The sequence below is a fragment of the Aspergillus pseudodeflectus genome (assembly GCF_044049435.1).
Source record: "Aspergillus pseudodeflectus strain CBS 756.74 chromosome Unknown BJX68scaffold_14, whole genome shotgun sequence".
Classification (NCBI taxonomy): domain Eukaryota; kingdom Fungi; phylum Ascomycota; class Eurotiomycetes; order Eurotiales; family Aspergillaceae; genus Aspergillus; species Aspergillus pseudodeflectus.
This window is the reverse complement of record NW_027263790.1, coordinates 527,214-543,265: the sequence shown is the minus strand read 5'-3', so window position 1 is coordinate 543,265 and position 16,052 is coordinate 527,214. Positions and strand designations below refer to the sequence as shown.

The window sequence follows — 16,052 nt, the reverse complement described above, 5'->3', positions numbered from 1 at the left end:
CATTATGCCCACGCCGGGAGATGGTACGCAGCAGTCGTTGAGCCCTGCGACTCTCAGGATTTCGAGACCTGCTTGTCGCGCGAAACTGACAGCCAAGATGTCTCAGTGCTCACGGAATCCTGCGCGCAAACGCTGCAGCACGAGTGGCTCCAAGCGAACCAAAATCTTGGTTTCGAACAGGATAAATATCTCGGCAGCCCTTCGCGCTCCTTTTATGTTTCATGACCTGGGGTGAGTTCTGTTGTCCTGCTTCGAGATGTCTACTGTCAGTCCTTTCTGTATTTCTCCTGAGACAGGGTTATGTACTTCGTACAGTGCGCTTTAGTTGCTTTCTCGAGAGTGCGAGAGGCTTGACACTGGATAGTCACTATGTTCCCAGGCTGGGCTTGGACGATCAGGGCTAGGCGCAATCAATCTCGCCCCATCGGCAAAGGATTCTGCTGTAACCGCCGTAAAGGGAAGCAAGGACCCTTTTCTTCTCCTCCCCCGCGACCCCCTCTTCTCGAAAGAAAATTCCTCATTCTTAAGGTCAGGTGTAGAATATACACCCTCTCGCAAGCATGAGCTCATCGACGACAGTCTTACCGACTCTGTACTACCAGTTCCAGGGGTATACAACCTTGATCTCCGCGAGCGTTATCGGTCGATAACGAGCCCGATTTGACGACAGTCGTTTTGCATTGCGCGATCCCTGAGACCGCGTCCGATTTCACTCGATGCACGACATTAGGTATCCCCTTCGTCATAACAGCTGGCCCTTCGACAATGGAGTATGTCTACACCGCGGCCGTGATTATACCAGGCACTTCGACCTTCTAGCGGCATGCGACGGTCGATTGCGATCTCGGATCAGGAGAAACGATTCGGTGCGACGAGACAACCAGCGACCTTTTCGGAGAAGTTCCGACATACACGAATTACACATGGACGACGGCACGGACGATGACAGATCGGACGTGGCTTGGATCGACGGTTACGGGTGGGTTGGATAAGTTGCCGGATCCGACGAGTGTTATCACGACCACAACCACGGACGAGGAATGCGATCCTGCGACAGTCACAATAACCCTAACATCAACTGAGACCGTAACGAATGCGTTGCCGTCGGAAACAGGATCCGATGGAGTGAGCCCGTCGGAGACAACAGGGTCCGACAAGGGCGGGAAAGACTCGGGCGGAGGGTCGTCAAGAGCGTGGGTGGCCGGTCCCGTACTTGGAGGCTTAACCGGAGTCCTCTTGGTAGTCTTTGCGGTGTTCTGGACTCGGCGGCGTCGGCGCAGCCAGAAACCAGCAGGTTCAAAAGTCTTCAGTAACGCCCAACACGCCGACCTTGAGGCGAGAAGTAAAGCGGAGAAGCACGAGCTCGAAGCGAGAAGTAAGCCGGAGATGGAGGCAAACGAAGCTGCGACGGCCGAGTTAGCTCCCCCTGGTAGGAGTCGCGATAGCGTACATGAAATGCTATGATCCTAACCGTGGCTTTGCGTGACATATTATACGGGCTTGCGGTATAATAGGGTAATTGTGCCGTTCTCGTGGCTTAAGCGCCTGGATACTCAAAGAGCCACATAGAAGCTGCTTCTCAGTGGCAGCGTTCCCAAGTCCTATATGTACTACGAGACAGTGACCGCGGGCCAGTCAGATGCGGGCTGGCCGGCTGACATGCTCCGTGCCCATGTTCCTTGCGGGGATCTTGTCCCTTCCGGATCTGTGAAGATGCGAAGCTGAGCCGAAGTGAGACTTCTGTACTTGACCAGTAGGCACAGCCTTGGCCTGTCTCATTAGAGAACGATGTGTTTAGTGGAGCAAAATAGGCACGCCGTTTGATGGCTATTTGGTCGCTGTTTCCTTTGCAACATTCGATTGTGCATCATTCGATTAAAAAGCTTCTTAGAAAGTTCAGAAAGGTCAGCGAATATTTGACTCTGGTGTAGAGCAAGTCTCTCCAGCTTGCCTGTAATTTGGGGATGCCGAGGCTGGGCTGACATACCAGGTTACACGGTGAATGTATACGGATCCCCTCGGACTAATCTGAGGCCGCAACAAGATGTCCATGTGATAGATACTTGAGCGGGAAATTGCCGGATCAAGCGGGTCCAACCCTGCGACTCCTCTACTTGGCCGCCAAGTGTAGAAGCAAAAGCGGAGAACATGTTGGTGTCAAAGCCCGCCAGCGCGACATCGCGACGCATGTAAGCACTTGGCTCTCGCTATCCACAGGTAGCCTTGTAGAACACTCCGTCGATGGTGAATGATTTCTTCTGAATCAAGTTTAATTCACCTCCACATCTGGGAGCTTGACGAATGCCGGCGTTGAGTCGACTGAAGAGGATTCCAGTAGTAGTAGTAAGGTTGTTGGCAAAGAGTCTGGGGCTGAACTGTAGAGCTGCGGGCCATAGGGCCTGTCTAGATGAAGCAATCTCCGCTCAGGGTCTTGGTGCTTTTTCCGCTGTTTCCGGTGACCAGACCTAATCCTGTGGAAACCCCTCGTTCAAGGTCTGCAAGGCTCAAACACTTGCTGCGAGTTCGCACATTTCTGTAACGCAAGCGAGCAATAAATGATTGGGCCAAGAATTAGGTTTGCAACAAGATGAGTGATGGAAAGGCTGTGTGTCGCAAAGAGGCTCAGAACACTTAGTGCTCAGTGATCAGCGGTGGATCTGTGCTTCACAGAGGTCAATAATGGCGCTTCTGTATGTGATGGCTTGTCAAATATGTAGAACGAGTTATCGACGTGGTAAGACAACTCATGAAGAAGATCAGACACACAGGTCGCAGAGGAGTCTGTGTTGTCCAGACATACACAACGCGGCAGAATTGCCGTCGCTTTTCATTGCAGAGCATGAAGCTCAATCACTCAGGTCTAATAGTCCATTCATTAGCAGGCCGAAGTCAGTAAGGGTTCAGCATCCGGCAGCGTTGTTCCGGTATACCTACCCAGGGCTTATGGCCTCACGCCCTACCACTTACCGAGCTCCACCAAAAGATCCCTCACTTCTCAGTCGTAGATAGTTGCTGATTGTAAGTACTGTCTGGTGTAACTTTGTAGGGCCCAAGTAATATTCTGTGTGAAACCCAATGCGTGATGCATTTTCAATGACCATTTGACCCCTCGTCTCACTTGTCAGCTTACTCGAGAATGAAATGCATCGCTGCGCCCGAAAGAAGCCCCCAACCGAGGGGGAGAGGGATATAAAAAAGCGATATCTTTGATGGATGATCCTGATTAGCACGACAATCATCAGAATCCGAAACTTTCCACATACCTCATCTCCATACTACCATTACTACCACCGACATCAACACTCGCCGTCAAAATGATCTTCTCCAAGGCGACCACTCTTCTCACCCTCCTCGCTACCTCCACTGCCGTCTTGGCCTCTCCCTTCGACAAGCGTTATCCTCTAACATGCAATGGTGTCAACCGCCACGTCCCTGTCAGCGAAGCCCAGGCTTACGTTGACTTCCTCCGCAACAAGCACAACAGCCTGCACGGTCTCAGGCGAGAACGTCGTCTTCTGCACCTCCGGTTCGACCAAGATCTATGGAAGTAACCCCAACAGAAAGCCTAACCCGACCTCGCAGTGGTATGTCTTTTGTTGCTCCGCTTGAAGCCGTGGATCGGATATGTGCAGCGGCTAACCATGTCATTTCGTGCAGCTCGGATGTTGCAGCAGGTGCTCAGGCCATCATTGATAGTTGCAGGCAGGGAAGTACTGTTGGAGGCTGGTCTTTCTTTTCTCTCGTTGTTCTTCCATATAAGCGGAGATGCTGGTAAACATACAGGCTCCAATGCTGCCAGGGGAAACGGTGACATCGTTATCATCATCGCGCGCTAATTTTTAGAGAAGTGAGATATGTACGGCTGGAACATGGTCGAGACAACCGTTTGTGGAATTGGAATTTTGTACCTAGTACATGATGAATGGTTATAACCTGGTGTTTATGCCGAGTTGTCGATCACGCGATCTCATTCCGAGATTATAATCATGGCTCTTTCCGCGAACCTTTTAAGACTGGTCGAGGTGCGATCCAGATCCATTGGTTCCTTTTATATAAATGCAGTGGTGTATGGAGCACGTGCGACCCATGGAACAACAGATGGCGGGCCCTCTGTGGATCATGACGTTCCTCGGTGATCGGCGATCTTGCGAGTTATCGGAGGCAGCTGCTTAGCCCAAGATGCATTAAAGTTCGTTTGCGATAGAGAGCGTGATGCTGCCCACATCCGGAATTGAAGTCCCATCACCGTCTCTTCCCATTACCCGTCAGTACTCTTCGCTTCGGTCGCTTTATCGTCGAGGCCGACTCCGGAATCTTCATGCTGCCCCATCCGAACCCCGTTCGGGGTTTTGGTCGACGCCGCCGTCCGAAGCAGTACCAAGCCGTCTATCGTTCGCAGAAGTCTCGATGTAATATTCCGGACCTCTCTATCATGTTTAATTCCTGATATCGCGCGTCGAACTCGATTGCGCTTTGAATTTGCCTGGTTTGTTGTTTGGGCGAGAACATCTTCAAGCTTGCAAATGTCGGCCGTGGATTCATCAATCAGTTTTTTCAAGGCAGTGGAGGTTTGTTCGCTGTACAGTTCGCTTTCAATATCGAGCCTGGTTTGTTGCAACGTCGCTATTAATAACGGTAAGTGAAGGTGGATTTCGCGGAGATGCTCTGGTACTTCGCCGGTGTTGCTCACGGAGTTCTTCACGCGACGAGCGACCCGAGTGGTGAAATCGACAAGCTGGATCACGGCAACTGCGCTGTCCGCCATTATGAGAGGCAGTGGAAGATGTAAATAAGAACGAGAGCCGTAAACCGATAGAAATGGTGCATTGAGGTAATAGGAGATTGCGGTGGAAGTCAAAGTCAGAGGTAGCCTTGCCCCGCGTCTCGACATTTGGGAGCTGACCAAGACAAACGGGCATCGTCATCCAAACTCAACACCTTTCCTCCCATCGTCCAACAATTTGTCTGGCATACGCTGTTTTGTGCTAATTTCTAGTTGCTCTGGGTAATTCCTCTCTAAAAATCTTGCTTCTGCAGAGCGCACCACTTTGCAAGGCTTTTCTATATATTGTCGCACTACCCCAAGCCGCCAAACACCAAACCACTGTTTGCCTTCACAGCATCCAAAAACAGCAAGCGAACGCCGTCTCCAAGCAGAACGTATACCGAATAGACATCATGCGAAACATAGAAAGGATTCTCAAAGCCCTGTTTAGCATTACTCCTTCCTTAAAGCATGCTTGGCCCAGAACTCCCCGGATCCGTTCCGCATCTAAGCTCAATGGCTTTAAGATATGCCGATACTCGTCCCCATCCCCGTGAGGCAGTCTACCTTGGGCTCCTGAGACCCCTTCTGAGTTCTTTGCTAACGATGCTACGACTCCGTAGGGCTGTGAGTGATAAACGATCCCTCCTTCCCTCTCGCCAAATACTTCCTACCATACTATGCTCTCTACGGCTCGTTGCTAAAACGATATACTACGAGGTCCTGGTGGTATCCTATTGGGTGCAAGAACAAACGTTGCATGTAGCAAGCCTTTGGCTCATCTACCGCAAACTACACGTTGAATGCTGAAGCTACACTGTCCATATCTCGTTGGAAATTTCGAGCATTCCACATGCAATGTCTAAATTCGAGTGCAGTTAAAACTAACTGCACATTACTTCCCAATCACTTAATACAATACTCAGAATAGAAAGCGTTAAAACCCCAACCATGCAGCATGCCATCGCCCTCGATTTTAGCCTCCGCTGAAAGCAGAAAGCAAATTTCTACACTAGATCCTAAGAACAAACCACTGCATCATTCCTCGGAAGAGGGAGATAGTCGCATCAGGTCATACTTTCCAATTGACCTCCTCGAAGAAGACTTAACTCGCCTTGGGCCCCTATCGAACCTTGCGATCGAACACGCGTCGTTTTCCAGGTGGTTGAACATTCCATCCAGGCTAGAAAACTCTTTTGCGCAGTTCTCGTTAGAGCAGTGATAAATTCGCTGGCCATGCGCCGACGAGTTCAGATGATTTCCCAAACCCGCACGCCTCGGAAACTCCCTGTGGCACACGTAGCATTCCCACCCATATCCATTCCAGGCTTTGTAAGTCGCTAGGTACTGTCTATTCTCGTCGTCTCGCCAATGGCTTTGATGTGTGAGCAGCCTCTGGGTATCAATGTAACTGGCCACGCGTTGGGTGGTTTGCCGATTAATCCTCGTAGCGTCAATGCTGGATCCGGTCTCGAGATGATGTATTGAGCCAGTCGTGATGGTGTTGTCGTTTTGGGAATGGCGCCAGGCCCTGTTCGAGCCCTGATGGGTCCTAGACGACTTAAAGTGCTAAGAATCGCGTTGTCAGCCGTGGTACTCAAGATGATCACTCCAGGTATAAAGTATAGTATACCTTTCTCAGATTGTTCTCGTTGTCAAAGAATCGATCGCAGCTCCTGCAGTAGTTCCCGTAGTGTCCAAGCGTTCTCATATGCTGCTCGGCGAGGGGTTGGGTATGGAATTTTTCGTCGCAGGTTTCGCATAGGACAGTTGGCGGCCAATGGCCCAGATCGTTAATGTGTTCCTCACAGGCGCTCCATGTCCCAAAGAGACGCTTGCAGATTTCGCATATTGGCCAGTGCCCGAGATCATGCATGTGCTGTTCGCAAGCGCTTAAGGTCTGGAACGTCTCATCGCATGTATCACATCTCGGCCAGTGCTCTTCATCGTTCATGTGGTTGTCACGCGCCCATTGGGTGTAGAAGCCGTCCGTACAGGTCTCGCACTTGAAAAACATTGTGGCCCGTTGCTGATCAATGTAGGTTAATATGTTGACTGAAAGTGCAAGAAAGACTGAAGGAGTAGTAAACACTGTAGTATAAGAGAAAGAAGGAACTGTAGGAGAGAGTAGGGGAAGGAGAAAGGATTAAAAGACGTCTGATGCAGGAATGTGTTGGAGAAAAGGTCAAAGAGCAGAAGGAAGACATCAGGAGGGTGAAAGGACCCGTGGACATTGCGGGGCGGCAGTTGGCAGAGGAAGAGGTCATAGGAGGATGAGGAAGTTGATCAAGTTGATTTGCTGTGAGCCAAATCTGGTGCATATTGACTCTGATACTTTGTTCCCCAGCATCCACACCCCTGGTAGCTTCCATGACTGCGCCAATTGCTGTGCCTGTGCCTGAGCCCCGCTCAGGCTGTTTGCTTCCTTCAACTTGGGCTCCATCTCAACCACCACCTCTCTTTCAACTTCTCAGTAACACACCACTCATTCATGTAAGCTCCAGTAGCTCTCTATTAGGGAAAGGCCCTGATTGTCTTTTTTTTTTCTCGCTGAGCCCATTACCCACTTTACTCGTCTTTGTTTTTGATTTCATGATACCCATCCAGCCATCCAGCCACACCGTTATTATCTCAAGTCAGCTACTCAGACAACTTCATCTCTATTTATCATAATGGAGGTTTTCCTTCATAATCTCCCTATTGATCTCACCGAAGATGGATTGAAGCAGCAGCTCTCGGAATTCATGAAGGCGCTCGGGATTCAAGACTACTCCTGCGACAAGCCAAGGAAGAAGCGCTTCGGTAACATCACTTTTCTCAATATCTCTGATGGCAGGAGGTTTCTGTCTACCCATGGCGAGACTTTTCCGCAAGGCCAAAGGCGCCCAATCTCAAATCTGAGGCTTCTGGGCACACCCGTCTTTTGCAAGGTCAGCAAACGAGAGCCACTGGACTACGCCCTGAGGAGCCTTGCGCACAATGCCAACGAGCGACATCACCCCACTCATGTTGTCGAAGAGCGAGGTAATCCGATAACCTTCACAATGTTGAGATCTAGCTGTGGCTACACTACCTTCTTTAACGACAAATTCCTGTACGTCCCCGAAGTCCAGTGGGAAAAACCGGGAATTGTCACCTTTAAGAAGCGCATGCTCGAGGTGAGTATGGAAAATACTCGTCTGATCAAGATCCCCTTCAATACGATCTTTGAGATTGTGTGGACCAGCTCCGGCTCGTTACTTGTCACCTTGATGTCCGTTCCGCTTTTCTTTCATAACAACCCGGGTGATGTAACTCTAGGTTTGGATCTCAAGGCCGCCACTTGGGCATCACGTTCACGTCCAACTCGCTCTCGTCTCTCTTCACTTGGAAACGTTCACTCTGAAATAGTGGGCCAATGTTTGGTCTATAACTTCCAAATCATCCCTTCCAATCTGCAGCCGAAAATAGATCTACTCAAGGAGTGTGGTTTGACAATGAACCCGTACAATTTTGAGTCCATGTATGAGGGAACCTTCCGGGATCAGCTTACTTTACTCAAGGCAGACCTGGCACAGCATACAAGGAACGGCTCACTCCCATTTGCGATCTCTTTCCAACTACAAGCGCTCGCCTACAACGCATATCTCTCGCCCGTCAAGATTTGTGCCCTTGCCAAGGAATTGGCAGGCATCTTCAAGAGCAGGAAACAGGCAGGGAAGAGACAGATCTCTGTCAATTCGATGAAGAAGCTTTTCAATCTAATTGACTGGCCATCCCCGCAATGCGACCCGAAGGACTTCAGTGTCGACAGCTTGATCGATGCTGTGCTCGAGAGTGAGCAGGATCTTCATGACGGGATTATTCAAGCCGATGGACTCTCCCGCCCTAGTCCGAACCTAGCCCAGATCTTCAGGATACTGGTTACCCCATCGCGGATAACTTTGCACGGTCCAGAGGTGGAGCCCATGAATCGGATTCTACGAAGGTTTCCCAATCATCACGAGTACTTTGTGCGGGTGCAGTTCGCCGACGAGAATGGACAGGACATACATTTCAGTCCTCAGGTCAACAACGATGAGGTGTTTGCTCGGTTCAAAGATGTTCTGAAAAAGGGATTTCAGATTGCCGGTCGGCAATACACATTCCTGGGCTTCTCGCATTCGTCGTTGAGATCCCATTCGGCTTGGGTACGTACATCACACTTCCTAATGAACAGGGTGTCAACTAACCTGCGTTTGCATTCTTAGTTCTCGGCCCCATTCATCGACGATCAACAGAAACTCCAGACTAACCTCACCATCATCGACGGGATTGGCAGCTTTAAGAATATAACGTGCCCTGCAAAGTGTGCAGTTAGAGTTGGACAGGCATTTTCCGAAACGCCTTTTGCAGTCAATCTGAAGGAAAGCGGTCTTTCGGTCTGGAAGATAAAGGATGTCGAATCTGACGATCACACTCGGGTGTTCAGTGACGGCGTCGGGACTCTTTCTTGGGATGCCGTCAAGGCTATACGCACCGTCCTACCAATGAAGAAAGGGCTTCCCACCTGTTTTCAGATCCGTATAGGAGGAGTCAAAGGTATGCTGGCCCTCGACAGTAAACTGAAGGGCTCGCAGATTCGCGTCAGGCCATCGATGATCAAGTTCGAGAGCAAAGACATGGCGAATCTCGAGATTTGCGACGTCGCGTCAAAGCCAATTCCCCTTGTGCTGAATCGGCAGGTGATCAAAATCTTAGAGGATATGGGGGTACCCGATCAATGGTTTTCGAAACTGCAAGGCCTTCGTGTTGACGAGCTGCGGAAGGCCACCGCGACCACCAAGAATACGGCAAAGTTTATCAGAGGGCAGGATGTCGCTGAGTGCATCAAGCTCTACCGCTTCTTCCTTCTTATCAACCGCCTCCAGCTTAATTACAAGGAAGACCCTTTTCTCCGCGGAGTGGTTGAGGCCATGGTTCTACGCGAATTACGACTCCTGAAACACAAGGCACGAATCCCAGTACGGAAGGGTATAACTCTCTTTGGCATCATGGACGAAACCGGCTTCTTAGAGGAAAAAGAGGTCTATGTGACCTACGATACAATGGAAAACAGATTCGCTCCTCCCCCAGGATACTGCCGACTGTTCGTGACCCGTTCCCCGGCTCTGCACGATGGCGACATCCAATACGTCTACAATAGGCGCCCTCCAAGTGACCATCCTCTGACCAATCACAAGAACTGTATTGTCTTTAGCCAAAAGGGCCAACGAGACCTACCGAGTCAGCTTAGCGGAGGTGACCTTGATGGTGATCTCTACAACATCATATGGGATCCCGAAGCCACTCCAGAACGAGTCTTTGCTCCCGCTGACTATCCAAGAGTGGACCCTGTTGATATCAAACGAGAAGTGACAAAGAATGACATGGCCGAGTTTTTCGTCGACTTTATGCAGTCGGATCGTCTCGGTGTCATCGCAACGAAGCATATGATCCTTGCAGACCAAATGGATCTTGGAACTTCACACTCCGACTGCAAGGAGCTCGCCGAGCTCCATTCAACAGCTGTTGACTTTTCGAAGACGGGTGTTCCGGTCAAGCTTGAAGATATGCCCTCGATGAGCAAGTACCGACCTGATTTGTAAGTTGAATTCGTCGTCGATTATCCAACAAGCGATACTAACAAACGCATAGCCTAGCACCCGGTCCCTTAGCCTACGTCCACGACAAGCAAGAAATCAAACTCGAACCCTACTACATACGACCCAATCCAGAAGATGACGAGGATTCAGGACCCGTACACAAATACTACCGCTCCGAGAAGATCCTCGGTAAACTCTACAGGGCAATCGACGAACACAAGATCTGGAGCCAGGAAATCCACACGACAACGCCACCGAATCCGAAAGCATTCTGGAAGAAAGTTATCGACTCCCTAACGGCGAGATGCGTTGCCCTCGGCACCTCGCCCATCTGGCAACATCACGCAGAAACTGCAAGGCAGATCCGCGCAAGGTACGTTCTTGACTACCTACTTCTAGCTTCCATTACGCTAACTTGTTACTCTCCAATATAGTTACGAATATGCAATCTACGGTGCGATGAAAGACTTCTCTGAACACCCCATAAACCTCATCACAGAACTTGAAGTTTTCATCGGCCACATTCTCAACAAAACCGGCGTCCAAACCCACCGTCAGCGCGAACGCTCCATAAAACTAAAGGACGAATTCGACCGCATTGCCTCTTGGGTCCTAACCCAGATGCGTCCCGCGGGCCCTATAACCGGGTACGCAAGCGAATTCGATAACCTCGAACGCTGTCTCGCCTGCGTTCATATCGCTGGAGAACCTGATACAAGGGACCCGGGACATCGACGCGGTAGGTGGACGGGGCTAGACAGCTTCCGGGTCGTCGCTGCTTGTGCCCTTCTGATGGAACTTGAGGAACACGAGAGGCTTGTACAGGGCTTTTACAATGATTTTGAGATGTCACTAGGTTTAGAAGATGAGATTGTACCGTTACCCAAGATCCGAAATGGGCTGGTGATGAGACGGCCGGACGGAAGCGATGTCGCTGACCATTTTTCGGTCGTGGAGCTTTTGGAGGCACTAGCAAACGCGGGAGCGGGATTTTGAGCAGAGACTATATCCAGGATTTCGGCGACTTTATGGTGACATACTCCTGCCATGTACGGACATGATAAGACACTTTCGGTTCTCTCACTTTTGCTCAATGCGAGACGTGCTGCAGGCAAAATATAGACAGAAAATCTGCAGGCAGATGGCTGCGTGAGATTCCGTCAAATCTAGATCTTGAAACATGCACTCCAAGGTATGTTCACGAGGATATAGAGATCGCCAGTATAAACGTGAATGCCAATGACGATAATTTTCTAGTCCGGAGACGACGCCGAAGCCCTCCCTTTAGCAGAACAAGATATCCAAGAAAGTGAGAAGCCCGAGTTAGCAATAATAACAGTCCAAATTTATAAGGAAAAGCTCATGAGACGAGGCAATGTGTGCCTGATATGGCCCAATCCATCCCCCGTACCGTGGCAGGCCACTGCGGTCGCGCCGGGAAGATCTTCCCATGCATAATGCACGATCAGCTCCTACGATCGGAGATCATCGGCCGCGCATGTGGCAACAAGGGTACGAAGTTCGGAACTCGCAGGCCATGTGCGTGCCACGAGGGGTAGGTAGATCATTTCGATTCAATCGGTGAGATCTCGGAAATGGTCGAATCGGGGATATCATTGCACCCTTCTAGCTCGATCTCAAAGTTAGATCCGGATAGATTCCGAATGCGCTGGTGAGATGCAGCGAAGCCAGATGAGACCATGAGCTATTTCATACGGAGAAAAATAAGGAGGAAGCTTTGTGCAGGAAGAATGCAGTAGGATGCATTAGCATCAATCTAACAATCAATCTATATACATCGGCTGAGACTGCAGGGGGTATTTGTAGCGACGGTCCGATCCGAATTCGACCATGAGAATTATAATAAAGATCCAAGAGTAGAAAAAACCAACAGGTGACTCGCTTCAAGGGAAATCCAACAGATAGTGTGCGAGTCAGGTAGAACGTGCAACAAAAATAAGTGTAGATGGTGGGATTAAGATCTTAAGACGCTCCATCCAGGGAGTTTAGGTATAGCGATGCTGCAGACGCTAAAATCACGCATTCTGGTTTGGGTTTTCATGGATAGGCTCCTCTTCCGGCGAGTTTGCCAACGCACTCTCCAAGGCACTCGTGATGTCGATGTGGAAAAATGGCCGGTTGACACCCTGCACCACAGCCACCTTTCGGCGATTCCGGTACGCCTTGCTATCCTTCAGGTCACGGTTGAGCTTGTCGTCATCGCCGATGCTCGAGTTGGATGATTCTTCGATGCCGTGCGTCTCGCGTTCGACCGTATGTGAGTCGCGCTTGAGACCGCTTTCGATGTCCGTACCGTGGGCGCTTGCCTGGCGTGTTTGCTCGTTTGTGACGATTTGAGCATGAGCCGCGGCCGATGCTTGTCCTTCAATCTCGGTGACGCTGTAGATGGGCTTCCATCGCTGGAACCCATCTTCGGATGTGGGAGTAGCATTGCCGAAGCCAGCGGCGGCAAGAGCACGCTTGGTCCAGCGGTTCTTGACGTGAGCAAAATGCCATTGCACGGTGCGAGGTGAAGCATAGATATCGAGCTGATTGCGGACATCGATCAGGTTCTGAACTGATGTGACATCGACATTGTTGACAGACGAGAAATCAAGGATGACAGCTCTAAGGATGGGAAGATGCGATTTGTCCTCCTCCTGCTGGCCCTTGCGGGGTCCAGGGTTGTTCCACGGGCGGTCGCCAGGTCGGCCGTACGAGAAGGGATTCGTGCGGCGAGTCTTCTTGAAGATGGTAGCAACAAGAGGGTCGGTGTAGTGATTGGCGTTCGGGTAGTTGAATCCCTCGGAGAAGCGGTAAATGAAGATACCAGGGAAAGGCTGCTCGACCTCAATTTCGGGGTTCGATCCATCGGTGTGGTCAATGGGAAGGAAGATGGACCGCTTGTTGTCGGTATCGCCACCAAGTGCTGGTCGGGCCTCTTCCAGGTGGTGATCACCAACAACCGAGTGGATAGTAACACGGCCGAGGAACTCACCGCGAGCTTTCGCAACGCGGAACAGAAGAATTGCAGCTGAGATGGAGACTGTGCAGTAAACGCCAATCTCAATCGATGTGAAAATCGTGACAATGACACCAACGAAGAAGATTAGGCAGTCAAAGGGCGACACGAGCCAGAATTGGTAGACGACGTTGGGAGGAGTGATCAAGTCACCGACAGCGTGTATAATGACACCAGCCAGAGAGGCATCGGGGATGTACCAGAAAAGAGCAGGCAAGGCGTAGATGGCGAGAAGGACGACAATGGCTGTAATAACACCGGCCAACGGGGTACGGACACCAGCCTTGGACTTGATAGCCGTTCGCGAAAATGAGCCAGTAGCGGGATAACCACCCAGGAACGGGCCTAGCAAGTTCGTCACACCAATAGCTACCAATTCCTGCGACGGGTCAATGGTGTAGTTGTTGACTCTTCCGAACGACTTGGAAATGGCGATATGCTCGATGAGGAGAACAATCACAGCAGCCGGTAATTCGCCCGCAAAGGTCTTGATGACTTCGGCATTGACAGTCGGAACAGCAGCGTGTTGGAAACCCCGAGGTACGTTTCCGAGGACGCTAAATGCAGGGTTGTCTCTCCGGTGCAGGTTTACAGCCGCGCTGATCATGGTGTAGAATAGAATGACAAAGGCAGTGCGCAGAGTAGAGATGAAAAACCACATCTTGGCGCGGTGCGGCTGCTTCTTCGCGGCGAAGTTGCATGCAGCACGGATGATGTACAGCATTGCACAAGCGGTAACACCCATGGCAGCGTCAAGTGTGGCAGTGGGAAGGTACTTGAGAGTGTTGATGATCGTCAGGTAGGTAGCTCCTCTGGTGCTGAAATCACCAGTCTCGCCAAGCATCTTTTTGCACTGGCCGGCAATGATGTTGATGGCGGACCCCGTCATGAAGGCTGTAATCGCGGGGAGGGGGATGAAGTCGACGATGAATCCGAGACGGGCAAGACCCATGAAGGTAACGATACCACCGCAGATGATTGCAAGGGCCGAGGCGATAACATGACCTTCAACTCCTGGAAGCTTGTCCTGAGCGTCGCTAACGATATTTCCGACAAGAGTGGACATGACAGCGACAGGCTAATAAAATCGTGGCTCAGTGGACTGCAGGGAAGACTAAGACTTGAGACTGCTACTCACACCAATAGTGATATCTTTCGAGGTGGCGAAAAACCAGTAAATGAGGACTCCCATAAAGGAAGAGTAGAGACCGTACTCGACAGGAAGTTGAGCCAGCTGGGCATAGGCCATTCCTTGAGGAACGACGACAGCACCAACGGTGATACCTGATTTTCTCGTCAGCAATGTTCCACGAACCAGGTCAAAAAAAGTGTGCAAATCGGCAGCATACCAGCAACAAGATCTCCAATCAGCCATTGCACGTTGTAACGCGTGATCCAAGCGAGGAAAGGGAAAAGCCTGTAGAAGTAGAGGCCGACTTCTTGCCAGGAAGGCAAAATCTCTCCGAGCCATTCAGCTGCAGTGGGTTCGGGTTCGACATAAGAGTATGTCTCGTAAGTCCCAACAGAGAAAGTCGACTCTCCCCGGGTAACAGGGTCGTGTTGCTCTTTTGCAGGCACTTTTAGGCGCAGCACCTTGGCCACGCCGTGGCCGACTTTTGAGCTGAGATCGCCAGACATGATGGGTTGCTGAGAGGGCGGTAACTTGCGGGCGAAACAGTAGGCAGCGCGCGGTACTTGTATGGTGAGCACCGGCAAGGACCCTACTTTGCTCGACTTTCAAAGAGTCTAGCGACGAGAACGCAATCAGGCGATAGATGGCGGAATGCAAGGACGGAGAACAGGATGAATCCGGACAAAGTGCGAATGGGCTAATATATATCCACGAGTCGGTCTAAGCGAACTGACTTGCCATGCCTGAAGGATGAATAAGAGGTGATGAGGTTGCAAAGACGGGCTCTTAAATGAACCAAGAGCGGCCAAGGCGATGTCGTGATTGAGAGCTGTGAGTGCGAAATCAAAATCAGGGTTCCCCCACGAAGTATCACCTAGGGCCAAGTATCCGAGAGTTGATCAAGCCACCGTGCTAGGAGATTAAAGAAGCGAAGAAGATGGGATGGAAGGATGGACCGGCGCAACCTAAGAGGATGAGAGGAATTCGAACACGGTTTGTGGCGCACAGCGTGGTGAGGGATGACAGAAAGTACCAAAGCGGAGGCTCAGGCGCAAGAGGAGAGCAATGAAGGGCCAAATGTCAAAGGGAATTGAGTTGGAAAAAGAAAAGAGAGGAAGAGATGAAGCTACGAGGAGAGTTTGATGTATTATTTTAGCGTTGGTAGAGGGGATCTTGCGAGATGCGAGACGGCAGTCTGTGGGGTGGGAGGAGCTATAGGCAGGCCGATCAAATCAGCGCGAAGGATGAGGCGAATGCATTTGATAACGGGAGAATCCTGATCGAAGCAGCCCTTGCGCCCACTCGTCAGCAGAGCAAAATCGACCGGTGGAGGGCGCCGCACAATGTGGTTGATGGAAGCATCTGCGCGGATGACCCACTGGGATAAACCTGGCAAGAAACGCACAGTTCCGCGCCACGCAGGCGTAAAAAAAGCAAGGCCTGAAGAGGGAAGAGAAACAGAAAGGATCAGCTGCGGTCTGCAACCGAGCGTTGGCACTGGCCACAGGTGGTTTAAGCTTGACGGAGGAC

General features: G+C 50.8%; 5 protein-coding genes across 5 annotated transcripts; 2 read left to right on the top strand and 3 right to left on the bottom strand.

The window, feature by feature from the left end:
* The first annotated feature begins 614 nt into the window (after window positions 1-614).
* On the top strand, window positions 615-1,621 carry BJX68DRAFT_52794 (uncharacterized protein). Its single transcript, XM_071049336.1, has one exon. It carries the CDS (start codon window positions 943-945, stop codon window positions 1,462-1,464), a length of 522 nt encoding a protein of 173 aa, XP_070900811.1. The 5' UTR covers window positions 615-942; the 3' UTR covers window positions 1,465-1,621.
* A 2,637-nt stretch (window positions 1,622-4,258) lies between these two features.
* BJX68DRAFT_265392 (uncharacterized protein) lies at window positions 4,259-4,765 on the bottom strand (the record flags this gene model as incomplete). The annotated part of the gene is made up of 1 exon (XM_071045233.1): window positions 4,259-4,765. One exon carries the CDS (start codon window positions 4,763-4,765, stop codon window positions 4,259-4,261), a length of 507 nt encoding a protein of 168 aa, XP_070900810.1.
* A 1,453-nt stretch (window positions 4,766-6,218) lies between these two features.
* Window positions 6,219-6,782, bottom strand: BJX68DRAFT_265391 (uncharacterized protein; the record flags this gene model as incomplete). Its single annotated transcript, XM_071045232.1, has 2 exons — window positions 6,219-6,317; window positions 6,399-6,782. 2 exons carry the CDS (start codon window positions 6,780-6,782, stop codon window positions 6,219-6,221), a joined length of 483 nt encoding a protein of 160 aa, XP_070900809.1.
* Window positions 6,783-7,437: 655 nt separating this feature from the next.
* On the top strand, window positions 7,438-11,364 carry BJX68DRAFT_265390 (RNA dependent RNA polymerase-domain-containing protein; the record flags this gene model as incomplete). The annotated part of the gene is made up of 4 exons (XM_071045231.1): window positions 7,438-8,934; window positions 8,995-10,367; window positions 10,421-10,741; window positions 10,803-11,364. 4 exons carry the CDS (start codon window positions 7,438-7,440, stop codon window positions 11,362-11,364), a joined length of 3,753 nt encoding a protein of 1,250 aa, XP_070900808.1.
* A 670-nt stretch (window positions 11,365-12,034) lies between these two features.
* BJX68DRAFT_52771 (SLC26/SulP family anion transporter) lies at window positions 12,035-15,421 on the bottom strand. Its single transcript, XM_071049335.1, has 3 exons — window positions 14,740-15,421; window positions 14,529-14,674; window positions 12,035-14,468 (listed from the first exon to the last, which is right to left on the bottom strand). The coding sequence occupies exons 1-3, from the start codon at window positions 15,026-15,028 to the stop codon at window positions 12,405-12,407; spliced, it is 2,499 nt and encodes an 832-aa protein (XP_070900807.1). The 5' UTR covers window positions 15,029-15,421; the 3' UTR covers window positions 12,035-12,404.
* Between the last annotated feature and the right edge of the window lie 631 nt (window positions 15,422-16,052).

What these genes read in the sequence shown, in the direction of transcription:
- BJX68DRAFT_52794 (XM_071049336.1), top strand. Translation starts at nt 943, where the DNA reads ATGACAGATCGGACGTGGCTTGGATCGACGGTTACGGGTGGGTTGGAT.
- BJX68DRAFT_52771 (XM_071049335.1), bottom strand. Translation starts at nt 15,028, where the DNA reads ATGTCTGGCGATCTCAGCTCAAAAGTCGGCCACGGCGTGGCCAAGGTG. An exon ending in GATTGGAGATCTTGTTGCTG is followed by an intron (nt 14,675 to 14,739) that starts GTATGCTGCCGA and finishes CGAGAAAATCAG; the next exon opens with GTATCACCGTTGGTGCTGTC. An exon ending in CGAAAGATATCACTATTGGT is followed by an intron (nt 14,469 to 14,528) that starts GTGAGTAGCAGT and finishes CGATTTTATTAG; the next exon opens with CCTGTCGCTGTCATGTCCAC.